Source organism: Podarcis muralis, chromosome 5 (assembly GCF_964188315.1).
Source record: "Podarcis muralis chromosome 5, rPodMur119.hap1.1, whole genome shotgun sequence".
Taxonomy (NCBI): domain Eukaryota; kingdom Metazoa; phylum Chordata; class Lepidosauria; order Squamata; family Lacertidae; genus Podarcis; species Podarcis muralis.
The window spans coordinates 11795538-11822324 of NC_135659.1; the positions used below are offsets into that span (position 1 = coordinate 11795538).

At 45.4% G+C, this 26787-nt stretch overlaps 1 protein-coding gene across 1 annotated transcript in view; it reads left to right on the plus strand.

Annotated features, from left to right (window-relative positions):
* Positions 1 to 24687, plus strand: part of NIBAN1 (niban apoptosis regulator 1) — a 93854-nt gene extending 69167 nt beyond the window's left edge. The window contains exons 7-14 of the mRNA XM_028732496.2: positions 5449 to 5553; positions 6051 to 6213; positions 10693 to 10880; positions 12092 to 12253; positions 13261 to 13371; positions 17405 to 17512; positions 18540 to 18651; positions 19790 to 24687. Of these exons, the coding sequence (XP_028588329.2) occupies positions 5449 to 5553; positions 6051 to 6213; positions 10693 to 10880; positions 12092 to 12253; positions 13261 to 13371; positions 17405 to 17512; positions 18540 to 18651; positions 19790 to 21315 (2475 nt within the window). The 3' untranslated portion in view covers positions 21316 to 24687. The remainder of the gene's footprint in view (positions 1 to 5448; positions 5554 to 6050; positions 6214 to 10692; positions 10881 to 12091; positions 12254 to 13260; positions 13372 to 17404; positions 17513 to 18539; positions 18652 to 19789) is intronic.
* Positions 24688 to 26787: the final 2100 nt, after the last annotated feature.

Sequence of the window (26787 nt, forward strand, 5' to 3'; positions counted from 1 at the left end):
ATGGTGTGCCTTTCCACCCCAGGACAACAAATGATAAAAGACAAAGTAAAGTTTGTCAGTTTGCATTTCTTAGTACAGAAAGTATTGATCTGATTTATAGAGATCTTTCCTATTCCATTTAATTCAAGAATCTTCTCTGTGTAAAAGAAACAAGCAAAAGGTTCATGATGTTTGGGTTATTCCTTCAAGGTTATGCTGACTATAATAATAAGGTCAGAAGGAGCTTGGTTCCACGTTTTCTTTCTATCTCTCTTCCTTCTGTATGTAGTATTAAGTTTTAGTCTTCTTAAAAGTTATAAGTTTAAGTCTGCTGCAACTGGATTTCTTATGGACAGGGCCAGTCCTGAATATATTGGATTTGTGACCACGGTGCCCATTTTCCTTCACTAGCAGTAAAACTCTGCTGGATGAAATATTAATAGCTTCTGGTCTATTTTTTTTGGGAATCCTGCAACATGTATAAGTTTTTACTCTGCTAACTATACGTTGGACTTCTGCTCTGGATCAATATTGAGTAGAATTCCATTGCAAAGTTTATGTCCTGCAGAGTGCTGAACATAAGTCAATAAATCCATTTAGATCTACAGTGGTACCTCGGGTTACATATGCTTCAGGTTACATACGCTTCAGGTTACAGACTCTGCTAACCCAGAAATAGTGCTTCAGGTTAAGAACTTTGCTTCAGGATGAGAACAGAAATCGTGCTCCGGCGGCGCGGCAGCAGCAGGAGGCCCCATTAGCTAAAGTGGTGCTTCAGGTTAAGAACACTTTCAGGTTAAGTACGGACCTCCAGAACGAATTAAGTACTTAACCCGAGGTACCACTGTACTATTATTATTAGTCACGAATAATTTCAGGCAACCTTTTCCCAACCTGGTGTCTTCCTGATATGTTTCATTACAACAGTCTGTTTTGGTCGGGGCTCATTGTAGCCCAGTAGATCTGGAGGGCGAGGGATGCGGGTGGCGCTGTGGGTAAAACCTCAGTGCCTAGGACTTGCCGATCGTATGGTCGGCGGTTCGAATCCCCGCAGCAGGGTGAGCTCCCGTCGTTCGGTCCCAGCTCCTGCCCACCTAGCAGTTCGAAAGCACCCCTAAGTGCAAGTAGATAAATAGGTACCGCTTTATAGCGGGAAGGTAACGGCGTTTCCGTGCGCTGCGCTGGTGCTGGCTCGCCAGAGCAGCTTCATCACGCTGGCCACGTGACCCGGAAGTGTCTCCGGACAGCGCTGGCTCCTGGCCTCTTAAGCGAGATGAGCATGCAACCCTAGAGTCGGTCACGACTGGCCCGTACGGGCAGGGGTACCTTTACCTTTAGATCTGGAGGGCAACAGGTTCAAGAAGCCTGATTTCAGGGCAGCTGTTGACATTCCCCTCCCCCCCCCCCCCCCGATTTTCTTCTTCAGCTTTTCTAGCAAATGATACCTGCTACGGGAATAGTTTTACCTCCAAGAATGGATCTGAGTTGTTGCATAGAATGACAAGTGGTCAACATGAGTTTTTAAAAGGACTTGAGGTGTATTTTGAGGTGTAATTTTTAGTTTTCTTCACAGATGCTTCTTTATGGGTTCGTGAGAAAGGCAAAAGCAAAAAGATTTCGAAACCTCTAAGTACACACTTAAAAGCCTCGGGTGCCCTGTGGGTGATGCCCACTTCAACCCCAGCCCCTGCTTTACGTGAAATACAGGGACAATTAGGCTGACCTGCGTTACCCAAAGGCTTATAGAGATAAGAATGTATGCGATTGACTTTAAATACTTGAACAGCACTGATTGTTACCCTTTATGATACCTGTATCCTTTATGATACCAGTATTAGAATATAGGGATGATTACCCGGAGGGGGCAGGGCAGGTTTTAACCAGAAATGATTGATTGATTGATTGATTCTATTTCTATGTCAGTTTTTATTCAAATAAATCCCAAAGCGGCTTACAAACAAAAGATAAAAATAACATCAGGAATACTTAATAAATCACCTGTAAAACAACCCCACCTGTAAAACAACGGGTGGCGCTGTGGGTAAAAGCCTCAGCGCCTAGGGCTTGCCGATCGAAAGGTCGGCGGTTCGAATCCCAGCGGCGGGGTGCGCTCCCGTTGTTCGGTTCCAGCGCCTGCCTACCTAGCAGTTCAAAAGCACTCCCGGGTGCAAGTAGATAAATAGGGACCACTTACTAGTGGGAAGGTAAACGGCGTTTCCGTGTGCGGCTCTGGCTCGCCAGAGCAGCGATGTCACGCTGGCCACGTGACCCGGAAGTGTCTGCGGACAGTGCTGGCCCCCGGCCTCTTGAGTGAGATGGGCGCACAACCCTAGAGTCTGTCAAGACTGGCCCGTACGGGCAGGGGTACCTTTACCTTTACCTTTTAAAACAACCCCAAATCCCAAATAAAACAATTAACATCTATGTAACACTATTAACAAAACAACTAAAAAACAGGATAAACATCACAGTTACACCAAAAATCATATAACAGGATTTACAAAGTACAGCATTCATATCTATAAAACAGGCACGTCCAACTCCCAAAAGACTGCAGTCTACTCACAGAATAAAAAATTGCCCCTTTTTGAGGGGGTTCAGGTCAAAGTGGGAGAGGGGAAAAGTTGCTCACCAGAAGATCGCTAAGGAAACAAACTGCCGCTGAGGGATAACTCCATCTTCTGCTCTAGCGATCATGTGCGAATGGAGGACGGGGCGAGGGGCCGGGGCCGGGGCCGGGTGCTCTTATGCCACCACAAAGGAAAAGGAGCCCACGATCGACCAAAACCACCAGGGGATCTACCAGTCGATCGCGATCGACCTGTTGGACATCCCTGCTATAAAACAACATTAACAAAATAGCAACAAAACAAACAAAGCCCTGTTGAGTTTGTTCATGTGCTCTCCCCTCCGCCATGACTCATAAACTTCCATTCTGTTCAATGCATCAAATCCACCTGTACATAATGCTCCTGGCAGCAGTTCCCTTCTGAAGGATCCTTGCGATGGAGGTGGTCAGCACAAAGACTCTTGCCCCTCACATCCTTTCTGCTGCTAGGACACTTCCATTTCCGTAACAGGAAAATGGAATACCAGAATAAGACTAGGCTGCAAGTTGGAGGTTAGGTGATACTCGGATGTGTGTTCAACTATGATTAAAAAAACCCATATGCAATCATCATCATCATCATACTTTATTTATACCCCACCCATCTGGCTGGGTTTCCCCAGCACTCTGGGCGGTTTGCAACAGAATATTAAAATACAATAATCTATTAAACATTAAAAGCTTCCCTAAACAGGGCTGCCTTCAGATTTCTTCTAAAAGTCTGGTAGTTTTTCTCTTTGACATCTGGTGGGAGGGCGTTCCACAGGGCGGGTGCCACTATCGAGAAGGCCCTCTGCCTGGTTCCCTGTAACTTGGCTTCTTGCAGCGAGGGAACCACCAGAAGGCCCTCAGCACTGGAACTCAGTGTTCAGGCAGAACGGTGGGGGTGGAGCCGCTCCTTCAGGTATACAGGACCGAGGCGTGAGTATAGTCATATTTATTAAAAGTTTAGCTTCTCATAGAGCTTAAAAGCCACGCTTCAGCCCCATATCCATACTTCTATGTTGTTGTTGTCGTTTAGTCGTGTCCGACTCTTTGTGATCCCATGGACCAGAGCATGCCTGACACTTCTGTCTTCTACTGCCTCCCGCAGTTTGGTCAAACTCATGCTGGTAGCTTCGAGAACACTGTCCCACCATCTCGTCCTCTGTCGTCCCCTTCTCCTTGGGCCCTCCATCTTTCCCAACATCAGGGTCTTTTCCAGGGAGTCTTCTCTTCTCATGAGGTGGCCAAAGTATTGGAGCCTCAGTTTCACGATCTGTCCTTCCAGTGAGCACTCAGGGCTGATTTCCTTCAGAATGGAGAGGTTTGATCTTCTTGTCGTCCATGGGACTCTCAAGAGTCTCCTCCAGCACCATAATTCAAAAGCACCAATTCTTTGGCGATCAGCCTTCTTTATGATCCAGCTTTCACTTCCATGCATCAGTACTGGGACAACCATAGCTTTTACTATATGGACCTTTGTTGGCAAGGTGATGTCTCTACTTTTTAAGATGCTGTCTAGCTGCAGGTTAAATGATTCTACAAAGTGCTTCCACTCACCTCAAATGTGATAACATCTGGACATTTTGATGTACCCAAGGGGATTAAAGTATTATTTGAAACTTGCACAGCTCCGCATTCACCTGGCAAGCTTATAGCATCTCATTAGCTGATCTAGCAAGCTGTGGGAATTACTCACAGCCCATATCTCCCTTGAGCCCTATTTTAACAGAGCTTAGATAGATTACATTATTATCTCCATAGTCATGAGTCACGCGGTTCGCTATTGCCTGCTCTTTTTGTGCAAAGTGTATTAAAAACAGAGTATTAAAACCATCATCATCATCGTAATGTACATGCAGGAATTGGCAAATGGATAGCTGATGGATAAAAGTAACAAAAAACTATTGTAATGTAAGGATAATTATTGGAAATGAAATGTGAATTAGAAATAATTGGGAAAACGGCAGCAACTAGAGGAAATTATGGACACATTGACAACAGAGTGAGGGGAACCATTTTTGGAAAAATTGTATTAGTTTTAATTTGTGGTTGATTCGTTAAAATTTGGAAAATTGATAAAAAGAATTTGGCAAAATAATAATAATAATATTTTTTATTTCTGGGCCGCCCATCTGACTCTGAACAACAGTGTAGTGTTAGGAATACAGTGGTACCTCGGGTTAAGTACTTAATTCGTTCTGGAGGTCCGTTCTTAACCTGAAACTGTTCTTAACCTGAAGCACCACTTTAGCTAATGGGGCCTCCTGCTGCCGCTGCGCTGCCGGAGCACAATTTCTGTTCTCATCCTGAAGCAAAGTTATTAACCTGAGGTACTATTTCTGGGTTAGCGGGGTCTGTAACCTGAAGCATATGTAACCCGAGGTACCACTGTATAGGTTGTCAGAACTTTATTATCCCATTTACAGTGCTCCCCTCTTTCTACCCCTCTCGCAAAGTTAAAAATGCTTTACTTGCAGATTCACAGGTCTGATACATGTGTTGTTCCATGCAACTGCAAGGAGAAACACAGGCATAATACTCTTGGGCAGAAAGTATAGAATATAGTTCCAAACATGTGCTTTAAGCTTGGAAGCAAGCTTACACTCATCCTTTGTTACATGATGCGTGGGAGGGAAAGCTTCGCTTCCTCTGGAGAGGGTATGTGATCTCATTGAATCTATCTAGCAATTCAGCTCTGTGGTCCTTAACCTCTTCATGCACTAACTAGAAGTCATGTATAGTTATGCTTGGCAGCAGTCTCCCGCACGAACCAGCTCCTTAGCCTCTGAGTTTCTGCCAAGGTAGCTTCATTCACAGAGTTCAGGTAGATACTTTTGAGGCTGAGAACATAATTGTTTCTTTTTGCTCCCTTGTAGATTCTCAGCAACCTTGTGATGGAGGAACTTTTACCAAGCCTTCAGACTATGGTGCTTCCTAAAATGAAAGGGAAGCGACATGATCGCAAGCGGGCATGGTTTGGTGTAAGTATTGTTTTCCCTATTTCCTGAGCAGTAGGAGGTTTCTGGGTAGCATTTTACAGGATGAATAGATCGGAGACTTACAGCGCCTTTTGTAATAAATTCTGTAGGCTGAGCAGAGGGACGCAAGCAGTCGTTCAGTGTGAGACAATGCTAGTATTGAAATCAGTCCTTCAAAGGTACAAACATACCCAGAGCTGCTTCTTATAATGCTGAGACTTCTTTCTCTTGCAGGAAATATATTTGAAACTGTTTTGTTTCAGCTCCACTCCAGGAAGCTGGGGTACTTTTCAAAAATTCCAGTGGCTTGCAGTAGCCACCGGCGATCAAAGGATATTAAAACAATCTCGCTCAGCTTTCTAGCTATATACAAAATACTTCAGTGAAAGCGACCTTTTTGATCCAGAGAACACGCTTACAACTGTATGGTTAATTTGCAGAGTAGCTAGCTGGCCTGCGTTGCCATTGATGATCAGCTTTTGTGCTTTCCCTTGTCCTAGATCCTAGAAGAAACCTACCATTTGGTCCAAAATCAAGTTTCCGAAGGCTTACGTACCCTGAAAGACGAATGCAAAGAAGTCGCCGCAGGCCTTGAAGGAACCATTCGGTCAAATATGGATGAAATTCTGACCTCCAAGAATCACTTAGCTGGGAAAATTAAAGGTTGGCGGTGTTAATTAATGGTTGCTGGGAATCACAGGTTGGGGAGAGGATTCTTGCTTTGCTTGTGGGCTTACCCTGGTGTGTCAGGACGTTGATGGGAACGCAGCAGGGGGAAGGGGTCTGGAGTCTGACTTGGGACAGGGGGCCCGTGATCTGTGGGGAACTGTACTGGCCAGGAGGCAGGAGTCAGAGGCATGGGAAGCATCAGAGCTGGAGGATGGAGCACGGGATGGGGTGGAAGAAGAGGAGGAGGCAGCAGGTCAGGAAAATGAAGGGCCAGGTGCTTCCCCACACTGTCTCCTAGAACCAGGAGGGGACTGAAGAGGGGTGAGCAGAGGAAGCTTCTACTCAGGCATAGTCTCCGCCTGTATGCACACAGCCCGTTAGGGTGAGGTACATAAACTGGTGGAGAGGGAGTGATCCCCAGTCGCTGCAACTGCTCCGCAGAGCACAGATCTGGGAATAGCTGCCTAGATGATAGACTGGTGTGTTGGGGTATTCAGAACTTTGACATTAAAGAGTTACCGTATTTTCCGCTCTATAGGACGCACTTTCCCCCCTCCAAAAATTAAGGGGAGATGTGTGTGCGTCCTATGGAGCGAATGCAGGCTCCTTGGCTTCAGCGATAGCAACGCGAAGCCTCTGAAACGCTCCTTCTGCGCTCCTTGGCTTCGCGTTGCTTTTGCTGAAGCCTGGAGAGTGAGAGGGGTCTGTGCGCACCGACCCCTCTTGCTCTCCAGGCTTCAGGGATAGCTGCCTGAAGCCTCCGGAGCGCAGCGGGAACTCGCGCTGCGCTCCAAAGGCTTTGGGTTCCTTTTGCTGAAGCCAGGAGTGCAAGACTCTCCTGGCTTCAACAGAGAGGGAGAGCTGCGCAGCGCCCCTTCAGCGAAGTGGGAGGAGAAATGGAAGGGGTGCTGAGCAGAGAGGGGAAATTTTTTTTTCCTGTTCTCCCCCTCTAAAATAAGGTGTGTCCTATGGTCGGGTGTGTCCTATAGAGCGAAAAATACGGTAACTCTCTGCCTTGTGCATTCCTTTGGTTGGGGAGCCCCCCCCCCCCCCGTGACACATGGGCCTCTGGTTGGCCACTGTGAGAACAGAGTACTCAATGGGTGTGCAGAGGTGGGGCTAGTCTCCCACGGGGGCGGGGCTAGCATCCCAGAAGGGCACCGCCAACAGTGAGCATTCCAGGGGGGTGGCGCGCGATGTCAAACCCCCCCCCCCGGGATGACACCTGGGACGGTCCACACCCACCGCACCCGCCTCCTCCACCAGTGTGGGTAGGGCCTTTGGCCTGCCCAAGAAAGCCTGTTCTAATCTTAAATAGACAGGATTTTGTTTAAAAACCAGTATTTTTCTATTCCTTTGACTACTAGAGGAAAAAATAGCATGTGAAACTTTTTCTTGGCTTGGAGAAACTGTGATAAGGAGAAATTTACCTGCTAAATTGTTACGTGTGAAGGTCACAGGAGCATAACTAGTAAAAGTAGTTTGCAAACCTAAGATTTATGCTCTGGGCAAAAGCTTCACCGCAAATTTCCAATCCATGAACTGGTTAAGAATTGCTCCATCATCATCCTTTGGAGACACGGGAGTTTACAGCACGATTCAGAGGCTTATCCTCAGAAAACTGCTTGACGTAGGGTATGTTCATGTGTAAAATCTTTTCCCTTTGCCTTCTGGAAAGTATGTTGCTCTATTGCAAGCTGGCAGGAAAGTGACACAATAAGCCTACAAGACAGGACACATGTTATTATTTTTTTTTGGGGGGGGGGGGTTCCATTCAGGTGACCAGATCAACAAAGGACAAAGGATCTTGTGCTCACTTGGATTAATATGAACTAACTCAATAGGAGCATCAATAGGAGTATAGCATCTAGATCAAGGGAAGTAATAGTGCCACTGTATTCTGCTCTGGTCAGACCTCACCTGGAGTACTGTGTCCAGTTCTGGGCACCACAGTTCAAGAAGGACACTGACAAACTGGAACGTGTCCAGAGGAGGGCAACCAAAATGGTCAAAGGCCTGGAAACGATGCCTTATGAGGAACGGCTAAGGGAGCTGGGCATGTTTAGCCTGGAGAAGAGGAGGTTAAGGGGTGATATGATAGCCATGTTCAAATATATAAAAGGATGTCACATAGAGGAGGGAGAAAGGTTGTTTTCTGCTGCTCCAGAGAAGCGGACACGGAGCAATGGATCCAAACTACAAGAAAGAAGATTCCACCTAAACATTAGGAAGAACTTCCTGACAGTAAGAGCTGTTCGACAGTGGAATTTGCTGCCAAGGAGTGTGGTGGAGTCTCCGTCTTTGGAGGTCTTTAAGCAGAGGCTTGACAACCATATGTCAGGAGTGCTCTGATGGTGTTTCCTGCTTGGCAGGGGGTTGGACTCGATGGCCCTTGTGGTCTCTTCCAACTCTATGATTCTATGATTCTAACTCCAAGAAAACATGTCTTTTACTTTCTGCTTATAATATTTTCTTCCCCTTAAACTTTAGTTAGATAGTGATGAAACCCTCATCACTTTGGTTGAATCCAAATCTGTGGTTTCTTCCTTGTATTATGGAAAGATGAAGTAGGAGCACCTTTGTGCCTTTTAGTGAAAGAGCGTCCTTCTCTAGTTTTGTCTGGCATGTTGAATACACTACACATTTCATTTCCATCATATAATGTGTGTGAGGGCACAAACTTCACTTAGAATTCCCAGTTTGTGATGGGTGTTGCCTATGTTACTGTTGATAGTAAAAATATATTAGTGACCTCATCCTTCAGTTCTTTCCGTAACCATTAGCCATTTCCTTGTTTGGGAGATTTCAGCTGAATTGAACTGGAGTACAGTTTACATGGTGTGGTCTAGAAGTATCCTGTGTTTTCACAGCAACAATTCGCCAAGGTTTAATAGGAACAGAACAGCCTCTGTATCTTGGACATCTTGTTTTGCCTTGATTCCCTGTACTTAATAATAAACTAATCCATAGTTTTAAAGCTTGCAACTTATTTTAAATTGGGCTGGCCAGTCAGAGATAAAAGCTACATCCTTGTTCATCAAAGGGAGTTGAACAAGCCTAAATATGCCCAAGGGTTACCATAATTATAGACCTTTTGTAAGTGTTAAAGCTCTGTGGAACTGATACAGGGATAGCACACTGAGCTAAGAAGTCAACTGCTCCAGACTTTCACATCCGGTAAAAGAAACATTCAGAAATTTTGATTACAGTATGAAGTTTCCAAGTCGCAACTCACCTACATTGCTATTTTGCCGGTAGCCAATCAACTAGCTTGTTTTGCAAAACTACATGTATAATTCTCCTGTTGTTACCCCCTTCGCTTTACATCATGACTAAGAAACTGAATCAAGAGTGTCAGCCTAGCAAAGATCTGGTAGTTATCAGACTCTTTCCTCCCCTAGTCATGTTGAACAAGGATATTGTAAAATGCTTGTGCGCATGATGTGCAATATGCTTGTTTGTGTGAGAGTCTGCATACTGCCACTTGGCGTATGTAGTAGATTTATGCATCCTTTTCTCAGAGCGCATAGAGAGGCACTGTTCCAGTCCCATGGAACAAGAGCTGCCCTTGTTGCCAGCGACTCCAGTGTCTGGATTGAGAGTCAAGAGTTATAACTGTACTTCATAGTGCAGTCCTATTACTTTGATCCATAGAACTCAATGGGAGACACTGCTAACTAAGCCAGACACAATGTGCATATTCTCACGATGTGCAGGATATAGAAATAGGTTTGTGTATTGATTAATCTGCCACTGATAAATGACCATATACAGTCGTACCTTGGAAGTGGAACAGCTTAGTTCCCGAACGTTTTGGCACCTGAACGCCGCAAACCTGGAAGTGGTTGTTCCGGTTTGCAAACTATTTTTGGAAGCCGAACGTCCAATGGGGCTTCTGCGGATTCCGATTGGCTGCAGGAGCTTCCTGCAGTCAATTGGAAGCCGCACTTTGGTTTCCGAATGTTTTGGAAGTCAAATGGACTTCCGGAATGGATTCCGTTCGACTTCCAAGGTACGACTGTGTGTGTGTGTGTGTGTGTGTGTGTGTGTGTATTAAATTTTTGTTTTACAATTTAAAATACTAATTTTACATCCTAAAGATAGTAATGACTTCCCTCCTTCTCTTTCCATGCTTCATTTTACATATCATAAATCCTTGCATATTTTCAGAAACTATACTATTCAGTATTCCATTATTACATCCATCATAACTTATTTACCCTGTTGAATTTATCTTAATGCTGCCAGCATTTTCAGCTGTACACAGTTATTTTCCATAAATTCAATAAATGTTTTCCAATCTTCTTTAAACCTATGTTCTTCTTGTCTGCGAGTTGTGCATATTCTGTTGACTTAAGTTGCCATTCTTCTTTAGTTGGTACCTCACTGATAAATGACTTTAGGTGTCCTTTGGATTTTGATAGTTTTTCTTGTCCTTGGAGCCTCTAACTCTGACCTGCCTTAAACTTTCAGAGAGTATATCTGAGCCCATGCAGACATGTTGCGGCGAGAGCATCCAGCCCTTTCTGGCTTCCATCCTGGAGGAGCTCATGGGCCCAGTGAGCTCTGGGTTCAGCGAAGTCCGTCTTCTCTTTGAAAAAGAGGTCAACGAGATCAGCCAAAATTTCCAAGAGACAAATGACATTGCAAAGCTGAAAGAGGTATGATAGCCACGTGATGTGACCTTTGGTTCAGTCCCCACCTGTTCACCCAAAAGGTAACAGTAACCTGTCTCACAGGATTCTTTTCAGGAGGAATAGGATAAGGGAATATTGCTGCCTGTCGAGAAGCCTAATGAACAAGGTTACAAATGCTAAGCTACATTCCATAAGCCGTAATTGTCATCTGTTTGTCTGCAGCCATTATCTTCCTACTCAAAGGCTCAGAAAGAGCCAATGTACATAATTGTAAAGGCTGTGGCAGTATATAGTGATTACTGCAATTGGAATTACAGTTCTTAGATCATCTCAAGGTCATACTGTATATGGCATTTGTCCTGTAGCTTGCCCTTGCCAGTTTACATTTACAGAAAGCAAGTAGCTAGTTGGGAGCAATAATATCAACAACAACAACAACAACAATATATTAATACCCTGCCCATCTAGCTGGGTTTCCCCAGCCACTCTGGGCAGCTCCCGACAGAATATTAAAATGCAGTAAAACACCAGACATTAAAAACTTGCCTAAACAGGGCTGCCTTCAGATGTCTTCTAAAAGTCAGATCGTTGTTTATTTCCTTGACATCTGATGGGAGGGTGTTCCACAGGGTGGGCACCATCCCTGAGAAGGCCCTCTGCCTGGTTCCCTGTAACCTCACCCTGCAGTGAGGGAATCGTCAGAAGGCCTTTGGCGCTGGACCTCAGTGTCCGAGCTGAATGATGGGGGTGGAGATGCTCTTTCGGGTATACTGGGCCGGATTAAGATAGTGGCATCTGGGTAGAGGATCTTTCACCCTTTGCCACTGTTTTTGTCTTGGTCAGACTTGCTGTCACCATGTGCCTGCTGTTCACATTGGGAGGAAAGTTCCCGTGGTGGCAAATTTGAAGTTTAGTTTGACGCTATGAGCCCCTTATCACTCAACTACTTAGCTCATTTGCACTATCCTTATGACATCAATACAACTAACCCAATGACAACTAGGTCAATAATGGATCAGTCGCATTATTGGTTGACCTATTCTATGGGGCTGACGTCCTCAGAAGCCCAACTCTGCCTTCTCTTGGCTGCTAGGTCAGTCATTACCACTGGATCTTCAGGGCTCCTGAGCCATCAATTATTTGCCTGGGATAACACTCTTAGCCACTGTGTTTCACCAGTGCAAAGTAGTTGCACAAACATTACTGAAAACCTATGGATACTGTCTTCCTGACAGAACGTGAAGCACCTGACAAGCCTGCCATACGACTCTGTGAAAATGGAACCTTGCTATCTGAAAGTCGACTTCCTTCAAGAGCAACTCCAGGACCTCAAGAGCCGCTTCAAATTCTATGATATTGGCTTGGTTATTCAGATGACCCAGAACGTCATGCAGGAGGTACTGTAAAATTCACATTTATTTTGACAGTCAGCCTAGTTTTTGGTCTTGGTGCGTGCACCCCTTATTGTTGTCAGTGGCTCGACACACATTCAGATTACTGGCCAATTTCCAGTGGGGTAGTATTGATTTCTAAGGCATTAAAGGTAAAGGGACCCCGACCATCAGGTCCAGTCGTGACCGACTCTGGGGTTGCGGCGCTCATCTCGCTTTATTGGCCGAGGGAGCCAGCATACAGCTTCCAGGTCATGTGGCCAGCATGACTAAGCCGCTTCTGGCGAACCAGAGCAGCGCACGGAAACGCCGTTTACCTTCCCACCGGAGTGGTACCTATTTATCTACTTGCACTTTGACGTGCTTTCGAACTGCTAGTTGTCAGGAGCAGGGACTGAGCAACAGGAGCTCACCCCGTTGTGGGAATTCGAACCGCCGACCTTCTGATCGGCAAGTCCTAGGCTCTGTGGTTTAACCCACAGCGCCACCCGTGTCCCTACATTCTAAGGCGTTAAGCACTCCCAAATGCTATCTGAAAAACGGTTCGCCCCGTCAGAGCCAAACCAGCATTCTGACCAGCCGTCTCAGAAATCCAGATCTGGAGTGTGTGCCTTCTAAGCCAAGGTCCCTAAGCTCTTAGTTCAGTTACTGGAGCAGGAAGTGAAGAATATAGAAGTCACTCGCCTGATACGAGGGAAGAAAGTCAAGCAAATGGAAACTATATCAGACCAGATTGATGCAAGGACTTCATGTTGCCTGCCCATCGCAGGAGATGATGTCACTGTTCCCTTCTGTGCCTGAAGAGGATTCACAGAGGATTCACAATAATCACCAGGCTAGATCCCATCCCCAGACCACAAGGCTCCTGAATTAAGCCGTAGAGTCTCTGACAGAACCAAGATGATGATGTGCTGTTGCCAGAAGTGCCTTGAGGTTGATGTAGGTTCATCTTGGTGACTCTCGGAATTTTGTAGGCCAATAAATATGGCATCTATTTCTCAATGTCTTTATAGCTTATGGGAAATGCTGTATATACCTTCGATCACCTGCTGAGTCTAAGCCATCATAAGGATGCGGCCAAAGTGTCAACAGCCATTGAGAAAGTCAAACTCCGTGTTCTTAAGGTATGCTGTTTATTTACTTATTCCTGTCCTCTGCAAGGGAAATCTAGGGGTGTAGTGTCTATTATAATTATATATATCACCACATTTAGACTTGTTAGACCAGTGGTTCGCAAAGGGTGTGGCAGGAGAGGATGGCAAGTGGGGTGGGAAGACACAAGGACGATCAAAGAGATATTTAAACATTTCAGGCTTGTTTATAATATATTTTGGGAATGAATCATCGTCTTATGTAGTTGCATTGTTTCATACTTTCAGTGCTCCCTCTTAGGAACAGCCACTGCTCATATTATAAACATGTTCATATTATAAAGTAGTTGAGTTCTATGTTACAAATCAAGCACTGCTGGGGGTTGTTTCTTTTTGTTTTCCATTGTATTTGTTAACAGTTAAAAATTTGGCATGGCGCAAACCAATTTTTTATTGTGGCCCAGAGAAGAAAAAGTTTGAGAGCCACCGTATTACGACGCTTGTTACCCAGAAGCAGCTTCAAACATATGTTTTAAAAACACAAAACACTAAAAAATGAACACCTCCATGCAAAAACACAGATTATTTTATATAGCCCATCTCACTTAAGAGGCTGGGAGCCAGCGCTGTCCGGAGACACTTCCGGGTCACGTGACCAGCATGACAAAGCTGCATCTGGCGAGCCAGCGCAGCACACGGAAACGCCGTTTACCTTCCCGCCAGTAAGCGGTCCCTATTTATCTACTTGCACCCAGGGGTGCTTTCGAACTGCTAGGTTGGCAGGCGCTGGGACCGAGCAGCGGGAGCGCACCCCGCCGCGGGGATTCGAACCGCCGACCTTTTGATCGGCAAGCCCTAGGCGCTGAGGCTTTTACCCACAGCGCCACCCGCGTCCTATATATATATATATATATATATATATATATCTACGAAAATCTACGAAAGCATATATATATATATATATATATATATAATACACACACACACACATATATATATATTGTGTGTGTGTATATGTGTGTGTGTATATATATACACACACACACACACACACACACACACACACACAGAACAATCCCCGCAACCCCCTAGTAACGGCCTCAGGAAGATACGACACACACTTACAGTTTAAAAATAAATTATCATCTTGGTCTATCAGAAGCCTAGGAGAAAGGGTACATTCCTTCAATTTCTATTAATGTATAGCCTGGAAATGTGATTCCATTTCTTAGCGTTGGTAAGGAGCTGCTATGTGAAGGGACGCTGCCAATGAACCCCACTCCCAGTACCAGCACCCCTGCAGCTAGACCAAATGGTGCGGGGGGTTGTGAGGTCAGGGCTGTGAAGATGCAGCAGCAAAACCAGTCTGTCTCTCTTGCGTGTCAAGACCCCGAGGCCTCCCCTTATGTTGAATAATAACACCTGGACACAGTATTTTAGGTTAATGGGCAAATAAAGGTCACAACTTCATTGGTTACAGAATGTGAGTGGTATTGGCTTATTAGGCATTGGAATTGAATTGACTATACAGTCATACCTCATGTTACGTCCGCTTCATGTTACGTTCTTTCAGGTTACGTCCCGCGGCGACCTGGAAGTACCGGAAAGGGTTACTTCTGGGTTTCACCGCTCGCGCATGCACAGATGCGCAAAATGATGTCACGGGCATGCACAGAAGCGGCGAATCGCAACCCGCGCATTGCGCAGACGCGCCGCTGCAGGTTGCACTCTTTTCATGTTGCGAACGGGCCTCCGGAACAGATCCAGTTCGCAACCAGAGGTATCACTGTATCTGACTCCTGCCTGCCATGCAGGTAGTCCAGTAAGGGACAACCACCAATAGGGGGAGCCCTGTTGATGTACATCAACTAAGAGCTCCCCCAGGGTCCCTGATGGGGTCATGGCATGGCCCTAGCCCCTAGCCGAGCTTCGGACAAGATCCGCAGCCCCGGATCCCTTTAACGGAATACCCTTAAAATGGAGGGGCAGGTGATGGTCACAACCTCCACTCCCCAGAACCAGGTTCTACCAATGCGCCAAACCTTACAAAAGTTGTGAGGATTGCTATGAGGTAGGCAAAAACCGTATGGCCAGTGCCAATTTGCCAAGTGGAAAAAATCCTACCAGGCCCCCTCAACAGGCGACCAACCGAGGTCCATAGCAAGGCCAAGATGTTGAACGCATGAAAAGAGGGTGAGAGAAGGAACAAGAAGGGAGATCCTCCGGCGGCTGCTTAAATGCGCTAAGCCATGCCCCTTGGCCAGCTGGATTGGCTGGCTGGGGTCCGTGACGCGACCGGGGGCTCCCTGTGTGCAGAAGGCCATGTGGCCTGCCCGCAACACCGCCCCACAAGGAAGTGGAGCGGCCTTGCCAATGCGTTCACACAGTTGCAACTTCAATGCTGCCCTGCCTTTGGCCAGGTGAGCTGTAGCGACGCAAATCCACCATGCCAGGCACTCGTGTCCCATGCTAAGAAATGGAAATACCGTACTTTTCTGTCTATTAGATGCCCCCGTGTATAAGGACACCCCCCGCCCCATTTTGGGGGACTCAATTTTAAGAAAATGAGGGGAGATGGCCCAAAGTTGTTGAGCCTCGCCCCTCACGTAGCTGCGGAAAGGAAACACTCCCTAGATCATTTCCTGCACGCAGGTAGGGAGTGTTTCCCTCACGCAGCAGCATTGAGGGAAGTTGCGCTCCAGCCAGCCAGCTTGTTGGCCGGAGGGCAACTTCCCCTGATGTCGCTACGTGCGGGAAATGATCTAGGGAGTGCTTCCCTCACGCAGCGGCATCGGGGGAAGCTGCGCACCACTAGCCAGTGCCCCCGGATCGCTCCCTGCGCACAGCATGTCTGTGTATTGGACGAGCCCAGTTTTTTGACATGATTTTTGTGTCAAAAACCTTCGTCCAATACACAGAAAAATACGGTAAGTGTTCATAAAGGTAAAGGGACTCCTGACCATTAGGTCCAGTCGTGGCCGACTCTGGGGTTGCGGCGCTCATCTCGCTTTATTGGCCGAGGGAGCCGGCGTACAGCTTTGTGGCCAGCATGACTAAGCTGTTTTTGGCGAACCAGAGCAGCACACGGAAACGTCGTTTATCTTCCCACTGGAGTGGTACCTATTTATCTACTTGCACTTTGACGTGCTTTCGAACTGCTAGGTTGGCAGCAGCAGGGACCGAGCAACGGGAGCTCACCCCGTCACGAGGATTCGAACTGCCGACCTTCTGATCGGCAAGTCCTAGGCTCTGTGGTTTAACCCATAGCGCCACCCGCGTCCCTAATGATCCTAAAGTGTTCATAGTACATATTAATAGATATTCGGGGAAGAAATATCTTCAGTGGATCTGAAGGACTCTGCAACGCCGCTCCATCATACCCGCCACTCCTGCTGTTATTGGTTGTCTCATTCTGAATGTAATCATGCAACAGGTCTAGCTTGGTTGCAAAAGAAGACACAATTTCTGTTGTTTTAATAGTGCGTGATAAGTTGTGCGTCCCCTTTCCCCCCACAGTTATTAAAAGGTCCCGAAGCCCTGTCCTCCTTTGCCCCTTTCACCCTGCTGTAGCCATTTTGTAAATGTGTGAAGTTGGTGCGTATCCAATTGTTGATTGGAATGAAAGCAAAAATTAATCTGAGGTTTTCTAATCTACAAGATTAGAAACAATATGAAGGTAGAGTAAATGTAATAAAAATGTGTCAGATGCTTCTTAGTTTATTAATAACACTTATGATAAGTGAGTCATGTGTGATAGAACAAGGAGTGTTTTGAGGAGGTGTGTGTGTGTGTTCACTTCTTATACACACACAAACACATACATTTATTTTTAACATGTGGATTTTATAGATCGTGCACATTATACTTTGCAAGAACAAAAGAAGGGACTTGGTTAAAGCAACCGTTTCCAAAGAATTCCTGGAATAGTTTGAAAAGAAACTATAGATTGCCTTTGTGCACTGATTTTGGATGGGGTTTACTTGATTTTGTGCAGAAAGCTGGGAGACGTTTGCCAGCACATTCAGATCTCGCAGCTGATTCTATTTATTTATTTTTAAATTGACAGCAATATGACTATGACAGCAGTACCGCCCGGAAAAAGATATTTCAGGATGCCTTGGTCCAAATCTCGTTGCCCACGCTTCAGCGGACATTGGCGTCAACGTGTAAGCCGGTAAGTTACAATACCTATATTTGAATTGAAAGGAGAGGAAGGATTTGCATACTGAAGCTACTGGGCTTATCATTGTGAATGGGCATTTTAATAATAATAATAATAATAATAATAATTTATTATTTATACCCCGCCCATCTGGCTGGGCTTCCCCTGTCACTCTGGGCAGCTTCCAAAAAAATATTAAAATACTGTAATACATCAAACATTAAAACTTCCCTAAACAGGGCTGCTTTCAGATTTCTAAAAGTCTGGTAGTTGTTGTTCTCTTTGACATCTGGTGGGAGAGCGTTCCACAGGGAGGGCGCCACTACCAAGAAGGCCCTCTGCCTGGTTCCCTGTAACTTGGCTTCTCACAGTGAGGGAACCGCCAGAAGGCCCTCGGTGCTGGACCTCAATGTCCGGGTAGAACGATGGGGGTGGAGACGCTCCTTCAGGTATACTGGACGGAGACCGTTTAGGACTTTAAAGGTCAGCACCAACACTTTGAATTGTGCTCGGAAACGTACTAGGAGCCAGTGTAGGTCTTTCAAGACCAGGGTTATATGGTCTCGGCGGCTGCTCCCAGTCACCAGTCTAGCTGCCGCGTTCTGGATTAGTTGTAGTTTCCGGGTCACCTTCAAAGGTAGCTGCACGTAGAGCGCATTGCAGTAGTCCAAGTGGGAGATAACCAGAGCATGCACCACTCTGGCGAGACAGTCCGCGGGCAGGTAAGGTCTCAGCCTGTGTACCAGATGGAGCTGGTAAACAGCTGCCCTGGACACAGAATTGACCTGTGCCTCCATGGACACCTGTGAGTCCAAAATGACTCCCAGGCTGCGCACCTGGTCCTTCAGGGGCACAGTTACCCCATTCAGGACCAGGGAATCCTCCACACCTGCCCGCCTCCTGTCCCCCAAAAACAGTACTTCTGTCTTGTCAGGATTCAACGCCAATCTGTTAGCCACCACATGCAGGAAGAACTCCGATTTTCTGCAGTCGGGACGTGGTCCTTTTAATCCTCTTGAAATTGTGTCTCACCCCACAGGAGCTCCAGAAATACGAGCAGTTCATTTTTGCCGAGCACAACAACGTGATCCAAGTCGAAAACGTCTACGAAGAGATTTTGCTGCAAACTTTGCTCGACGAAGCCCTCAAAGGTAACTTCGCTTTCTGTGACAAAACGCTAATAATCCCGCGAAGTAAGAAACTGGCAGCCGCTCTCGAGATAGGAAGTTTGGCTTTATCCACTTAGTTTCTTCTTAGATGGTGGCCCTCCTTAGATGGTTACTGACTCTACGGGTTCCACCCCCCAAAAAACACACACACACCCTCAAAGCTTTTCCAGGGTTGGATGGTCTGCCCTACTGCTGAGCAGTTCTCGCCATTATAAAGTTTATCCTAATCTTTAGCTTAGGGTACGCGGGTGGCACTGTGGGTAAAACCTCAGCGCCTAGGACTTGCCGATCGTCAGGTCGGCGGTTCGAATCCCCGCGAAAGGGTGCGCTCCCGTCGTTCGGTCCCAGCGCCTGCCAACCTAGCAGTTCGAAAGCACCCCCGGGTGCAAGTAGATAAATAGGGACCGCTTACCAGCGGGAAGGTAAACGGCGTTTCGTGTGCTGCGCTGGCTCGCCAGATGCAGCTTGTCACGCTGGCCACGTGACCCGGAAGTGTCTGCGGACAGCGCTGGCCCCCGGCCTATAGAGTGAGATGAGCGCACAACCCTAGAGTCTGGCAAGACTGGCCCGTACGGGCAGGGGTACCTTTACCTTTACCTTTAATCTTTAGCTGAAATCTTGTTTCCTGTCATTTTTACCCATTGGTTCTACTCCTGCCCTCTGGAGCAACACAGAACGACTCTTCTCCATCTTCTAAGATATCTTCCAGACCCTTAATTTTCCCCCTAACAGACTGAACTTTTCAGGGGGTGGGGAGACAGTCTAGGCTCCTGAAGCCATGCCTTATCACCCACCCAGCTCTCGATGCCACCAGGCCCATGTCCCTGACCTACTTCTCGCAACCACAACCAGCAGGAGCCTTTGTGTGTCCCCCCCCCTTACCTCTTGTAAAGCTCTTGCCAGTCCCCTCTGCCCTCTAGACTTAGCCAAGCTTTTTGATGAGTGGGATTCAAGGACAGAAACCCAGCAAATCAACAATTTATTTGGGAAGGGACAATCCCCACCTCCTGAGTTTTCTAGGATTGTGTGTCGTTTTAGTGCTGTCCTCTCCGCCCTTACACATCCTTCGGCTGAATTTCTTTTCTCCCCGCTTTTTTGTTTTTGTTTATTTCCTGCTTAGTGATAAAAGAGGCTGCCCACTTGAAGAAACATAACCTTTATGAGGAAGTGCACTTGCCTTGTGAAAGTGTTTCCAGTCTGAGTGATCTAAAGACGCCTTCGGGATCTGCACAAGCCAGCCCAGCTAGGAAGCCTTCTGCCAGCTTGATAGAGACATTGGCTACTGATACTCAAAGTAATGAAGTGTTCGCCCCAGAAAAATTGGCTCAGGGTGGATGCCACGAGGCTAGGAACAAAAGTGAAGAGAATTCCGGTACTCTATCTAGCATTCCTACTGGAGGAAGGGAAGAGAGGGTGGATCCACAGCTTCTCACTGTTGTAGAAACAAGTTTGGGTCGAAGCACAGAAAGTGAAAATAAGGTACCTGTGGAAGAGGAAAAGCTTCCGGTTCTTGGAGGTGTGGATGAAATAAGAAGATTGCTAACTGTGACTATTGAACTGCCGCCAGATCCTCCGTCTGAGAAGAAGGAACAAGTTCATGAAACTGGGCTTCTAACGCCACAGGAATCTGCAGAAACGAAGGATAAGGAAGAGGAAAGGAACGTAGAGGAATGTCAAACAGATGAGATGCATGAACCTTCTGAAGAGCATTTTCCACCCAGCACAGAAGCTGCCGATACAAACACAACAGCTATTTCTCTTCCACCCAGTGAAGAAAGTGGTCATATAAACGTGGCACGAATTTCTCTTCCACCCAGTGAAGAAGGAGATTATATAAACGTGACAAGAATTTCTCTTCCATCCAGTGAAGAAGGGGATTATATAAACGTGACGAGAATTTCCCTTCCACCCAGTGAGGAAGGGGACTATATAAACGTGACAAGTGTCTCTGGGGAAGGACGCTACATTACTCACCCAGATCGTTCCATGGTGTGTGAAGAACTAGGTCTTAGCCCAGGGGCAGAGTCTGAGTCAAAGATCAGTGTATGGTACACCGATGTGAAGAGTAACAGCCGTGATCACCAATCTCAAACAAAGCCAGATGCTGAAAGTGGAAAATCTGGCCAGAGGGAAGGAGACCTTTCCCCTCTTCCTCATGTCCCTATAGAAGAGAAGTCACAGGTAGAACAACATGCTGAAATTAGAAAGCATGACCAGGAAAGAGAAGAGCTTCCTTCTCTTCACTCAGTCCCAGTGGATGACCATTTCCAAACAGGGCATTACGTTGAAGATCTAAGATCTGCCTTGCCGGAAACAGAAGTCCCCTCTCTTCATTCTGTTCTGACCGAAGTGGATTCTCTCTCCTTCCCGGGCTGCTCTGCTGAAGCACAGGAGTCCATTTTGAATATTGCAAAGTTGGCAATAGCGTCAATAAATCTGCCAGTTTCTCCAGAAACCAAAGAGACTGAAGGTAGCGATGCGGAGGTGTCAGTGAAGTTAGACTCCAAAGGCTTCAGCTCTGCTCAGGGGGAAGATTTGAAGCAAGCAAGTGTCCCTTTGCCAAGTGCAGAAGATGCAGTCGAAGGGGGAAAAGACAGAAGGGGAGATACTGGGGGCAACTGTCCTGAGCCACACTCTGAGAAATGAACAAGGTTATCTTGGCTATCTAAAGCCCATCCTTGCAGGTTTTATGATCAGAGTACCCTTAAAATTAGAAAAGAGAGGTCTATTCAAACTCTCAAATCCTATTTGAGAGCACTCGTACATATTGAATCTCCAGCTCCTTGAGAATGCTGATAGTCTGAATCATCTTTCCTCTGCCACTTACTATTTCTTCTTCGTCGTTCGTTCCCACAACTTGGAAGCTGGCCTCCAAAGACTACTTGCTCTCACCAAAGTGTGAAGACTTGAGTGACCTGTCAGCGACAGGACTCATTAAACGTTTGAAATTGCTTTAAAACTGAGAATATATTCATTGAGGCCGATGACCCACTCACGGGAATGAGACCTGTAGCCAGGGGTCAGTAGAACTTACAAGGACCTGATCAAATCAAGTAACCATTAAGGGAGAGTAAAAATCTGTGTGAAACATGCTAAGAAGAAAACGCTGGGAAATCTCAAATGACGGGGTGAAACAATTTGCTTATGGGAGTCTTGCACAACATAGTTGTGCATGTAGTTTTGACCTTTGATATAGCTGAATGATTGCATCTGTATTTAAAAGCTTTGGCAGATTTCCCACCCTCACCCCCCCCATTTGGCAGATACTTTGACAGTGGAGTGGTCTGATTCCATTCCTCATAGTTGTGGTTGATATATTTAAAACTGCTAGAATAGTTGGGGCAGGTTTCTCTATCCTATTCTTCTGCACCTTTTGCAGAGCACTTTATACCTTCTTTCCAAAGAAAATGACAGATGTTTACAGCGACTTGTAACCCGTGTCTACAGCTAGGTGCTTTAGCCAGGGCCATTAAAACAAAACAAAAAATAAACCATTTTTTGTCTCGACAGTCTACGTTCTATACCAAGAAGAGCAGCATTATGCAAAATGCATATATTATGCAAAATAAGGAGATATGCATATTTGTTACATTACATAATTTATTCCGATCCTTTTAGTCATGGAAAATGTGCACGAGGTCAGATCCCCCCAATAAATGCCTTTGTTCTTATTGGTCACAATGCTGGAAGCCAGAAGCAGGCTTCTTTCTTAAATGAGCAATTGAGTAGAAAATGGCCTGCACATTTTTTCTTGTACCTCTATAAATAAAAGGTCTGGAAATTTACATTTTTAATTTTTTTTTTTTTTAAAGTCAAGCTGAAAACCCAGGGAGGGGTCCTGGGATATCCTAGAAGCAGGGACAGGTTACAGTTGTCTCTGAGACTCTTAGTTTTGTGGTTAAATATGCCGGTTCAGCTGTTTAAAACCAAGGTAAAAATGTACCGTATTTTTCGCTCTATAAGACGCACCAGACCACAAGACGCACCTAGTTTTTGGAGGAGGAAAACAAGAAAAAAAATATTCTGAATCTCAGAAGCCAGAACAGCAAGAGGGATTGCTGCGCAGTGAAAGCAGCAATCCCTCTTGCTGTTCTGGCTTTTGGGATAGCTGCACAGCCTGCATTTGCTCCATAAGACGCACACACATTTCCCCTTACTTTTTAGGAGGGAAAAAGTGAGTCTTGCAGAGCAAAAAATACGGTAGTCTATCTGGATAACAAATAATACACCAGAACAAAGGTCCTAAATTAAGAGGTAGCACCTATGAAGCTGATTTCATCCTTAGCATAGATTCAGAAACATACATCGTTAACATCTTTTTAGTGATTCTTTTTTGCCGAGTAAATATGCCCAAAATTGGGGGGGGGGGGTGTTTTGCCTCAAGTGGCATAGGCAAAGGGATCTTGTGACATGCCTGGAGTGAATTAGGAGGGCCTGGCAAGGGCAGAGGATCAGAGTGGCACAGAAAACTTGTGTCAGATGTGTGGTACTCTCTTAGTCTTTGATACACCCACTGGAAAGTTTGGCATCGCTACCATGATGCAAGAATAATATAAAATGAAATAACAGGACCTGATGGAACTAGCACTGAATTGTCTGTTTTTGACATAGGCAACACCAGTAGATTAATTCAAGGGGACATTAAAAAGTTACTTCAGTTGAAGAGCGGTAGACCCACGAGTGCAAAGAGTTGGCAACTTAAAAAATAACCCCAAGAACCATATTGCAAATGTGTCATAAGGCAGACTGGAGTTAATTTGTATATTTTAATGGCATTTAATTGATTTTGCATATCTTGAACATGGCAGAGATGAAAGCTATCATTGGTGAAAATATAAGTTAGTGTGCGGTATATTTTATATTCACATCAGATATGAGAAATCTGAAAAGCCATTGTCTTCGAGAACCTTTATATCTGGATTTGAACATAATGAAAGTTGAGCATTTCAGTGAGGGTTTAAAACGATGGACGCCACATTTTATCATACACCACATTTTATCACTTTTATCCTGAGAACTAGAAACTTTTACAGTTGTCCTCTGAGAAGCAATTTCAGCCAGATTTCTTTTCAGGCAAGTGAGCATAGGATTGCAGCCTTAAATATTAGGAATCCTCGATCTCTTAGCGGACGTTTGCCAGCTGCCTAAATATGCCTGAATTGCATACACCTGTAATTTTGTTTCTGCTGTCACAAACATTTGTGCTTTACTATTCAAAAAGTGTTAACAAATGAAAGGATTTTTGGAGACATTTTATATCCATGGCTATATTATTCCATTTCCCCACATTTGCAGAGTGTCCTCTTCCAGAAAGTAAGGCCTGGGGTTGTGGTTTTCTTTTTCTGTAAACAAGTCACAGTTTCAGGTTTGGGAATCGCAATACTCCAAAGAACATGCCTTGTAGCTTACAGTAGAGGAGGAGGAAATCAGGAGTGACCATGCAGTTATGCACCAGAATACTGCTTGTTCACAATAAGCTTTGGTTTCTGTCTGTACAACAGAATGATGTGTACAATACATGCTGTCATTCTGCTTTCCCTGTTCGGTTTCAGGAACTGGAGCTCTATAAAGCTTATTTTGTAATCAAATCCTAACTCTGTATCTTTGGAAACGAGTCCCACTTGTTTTGGTTAGGCATGCTTCCTCCTTCTAATGAAGCAAATCTTGCACTGCAGCCTTAAAAAGGCAAATCCTTAATTCTTCTGTTTAATCTTTCTCATTGGAGGTTTGTTATTGGACTAACCAACTCATATTTTAAGTTGTGTTCCCCCCCCTCCCAGTTTTGCTAATTCAGAAGCTGACTTTCTAAGAAAAATTCAAACCAACAGCTAATATGTAATAGCTTCATGTGTAAAGAATTGTTTTCCCATGGACAGGATATCCCAGGTGTCAGGGTTTTTATGTAGGTTCTTTATTTCATTTGATTAACTCTTCTGAACAGATAAATTATGAAACACAGTGTAATGTTTTTAACCTTTCTCAAGTACTTAAGCCGAAATAAAACATTACTATCTCTTCCATTGCGTCTTTTCTTTAAAATGTGATTTGGTACGTATGAGGAATGTTAGATCTGTCACATAATTTCTTCATGCTGTCATGTACTTTTTAGAAAGGTCGTGCTCCAAAAGTCCTAATATTTTTGTGTGGAAATTACTGGTAAATAATGTCTGTGCTGACTCATGGTCAAAATTGACAGTTTGAACAGTCCAGAGCAGTCTACAAATTGCTCACCCACAACCCTATTCCTGCCTTACTATGCTAGAAGGTGCTTGTCTCATATTCTGGTGTTCTCTATCATAAAATTTGCACCTAATAATTCATAATGACTACTCAATGACATTCAAACTGTCATTCCAGATACTAAAATTTGCGTATTTGAAGATCACTTTACTAACACAGCAGCTGGAATTGATCGATGTCGACTTCCAACCTCAACTTGCAAAACTACCATAGTTGTCATCGAGTAAATAATAAATGCAAGAGTTTTTAGTCATTCTAACTAATCTTAGTTGTGTTAAAAAAAAATCATTTAAGAATGCAATTGGTTTTCATAGAATCATAGAGTTGGAATAGACCACAAGGGCCATCGAGTCCAACCCCCTGCCAAGCAGGAAACACCATCAGAGCACTCCTGACATCTGGTTGTCAAGCCTCTGCTTAAAGACCTCCAAAGAAGGAGACTCCACCACACTCCTTGGCAGCAAATTCCACTGTCAAACAGCTCTTACTGTCAGGAAGTTCTTCCTAATGTTTAGGTGGAATCTTCTTTCTTGTAGTTTGGATCCATTGCTCCGTGTCCGCTTCTCTGGAGCAGCAGAAAACAACCTTTCTCCCTCCTCTATATGACATCCTTTTATATATTTGAACATGGCTATCATATCACCCCTTAACCTCCTCTTCTCCAGGCTAAACATGCCCAGCTCCCTTAGCCGTTCCTCATAAGGCATCGTTTCCAGGCCTTTGACCATTTTGGTTGCCCCCCTCTGGACACGTTCACGTTTGTCAGTGTCCTTCTTGAACTGTGGTGCCCAGAACTGGACACAGTACTCCAGGTGAGGTCTGACCAGAGCAGAATACAGTGGCACTATTACTTCCCTTGATCTAGATGCTATACTCCTATTGATGCAGCCCAGAATTGCATTGGCTTTTTTAGCTGCCGCGTCACACTGTTGGCTCATGTCAAGTTTGTGGTCAACCAGGACTCCTAGATCCTGCGAGTACAGCAGTAGTTTGCAATTGAATTCTGGATTGGTGCTCTGAGAGTGGCTGAAGAAGGAATGTTGCAGAACTGAGCAATTGCTGCAGCTTGATGCTGGATTTGCATGTTGTGGGGGCAGTTTTGTTGTTGTTGCAAACTGGCCTTGTTCAGAACCCTAGCCTGCAATATCAACAACAGACTACATCCCAAGGCTGCTGCAAACCACCCTCTCAAGTCACCCAAACTTTGTGATGTTTACACCCAAACCTTGCAATATCATGAGAACAAAATAGTGCAGCGCTGAGAACTAGTATCAGAGACTATATATTAAATGTCTTTTTGGAGCTGGGAGATGGAATAGGGACTTGATCCATCCACTCCATGCATCGACCTGGTATTGACGTACAGTGGACTCTCGGGTTGCAAACGTGATCCGTGCGGGATGCACGTTTGCAACCCGCAGCGGCACTTCTGCGCATGCACGGGTTGCAATTCGGCGCTTCTGCGCATGTGTGACCACCGAAACCCGGAAGTAACCCGTTCTGGTACTTCTGAGTTTCAGCGGTCCGTAACCCGAAAAAGCGCAACCTGAAGCATCTGTAACCCAAGATATGACTGTACCTCCAGGAACAGTGCACCTCCCTTCTGGGGAGAATATTGCTTGTTAATAGATAAGAGAGAGAGGGAAAAAGAACTAGTATCAGAGGGCTATTAAATATAAAATATGAATAATATTGATATCAAATAAGTCCCGAGTTAGAAAGAGCATGAATTTCCCCCCTCTCTGCTACTACTGTAGTTTCTGTGGGGGACCCAAGAGTCATCTAGTCCAACCCCCTCTGCAAGGCAGGAATCTCAACTAAATCATCCAGGGACCGTGACACAAGGCCATCCAAACCCCTGCTTTAAAAGCTCCAAGG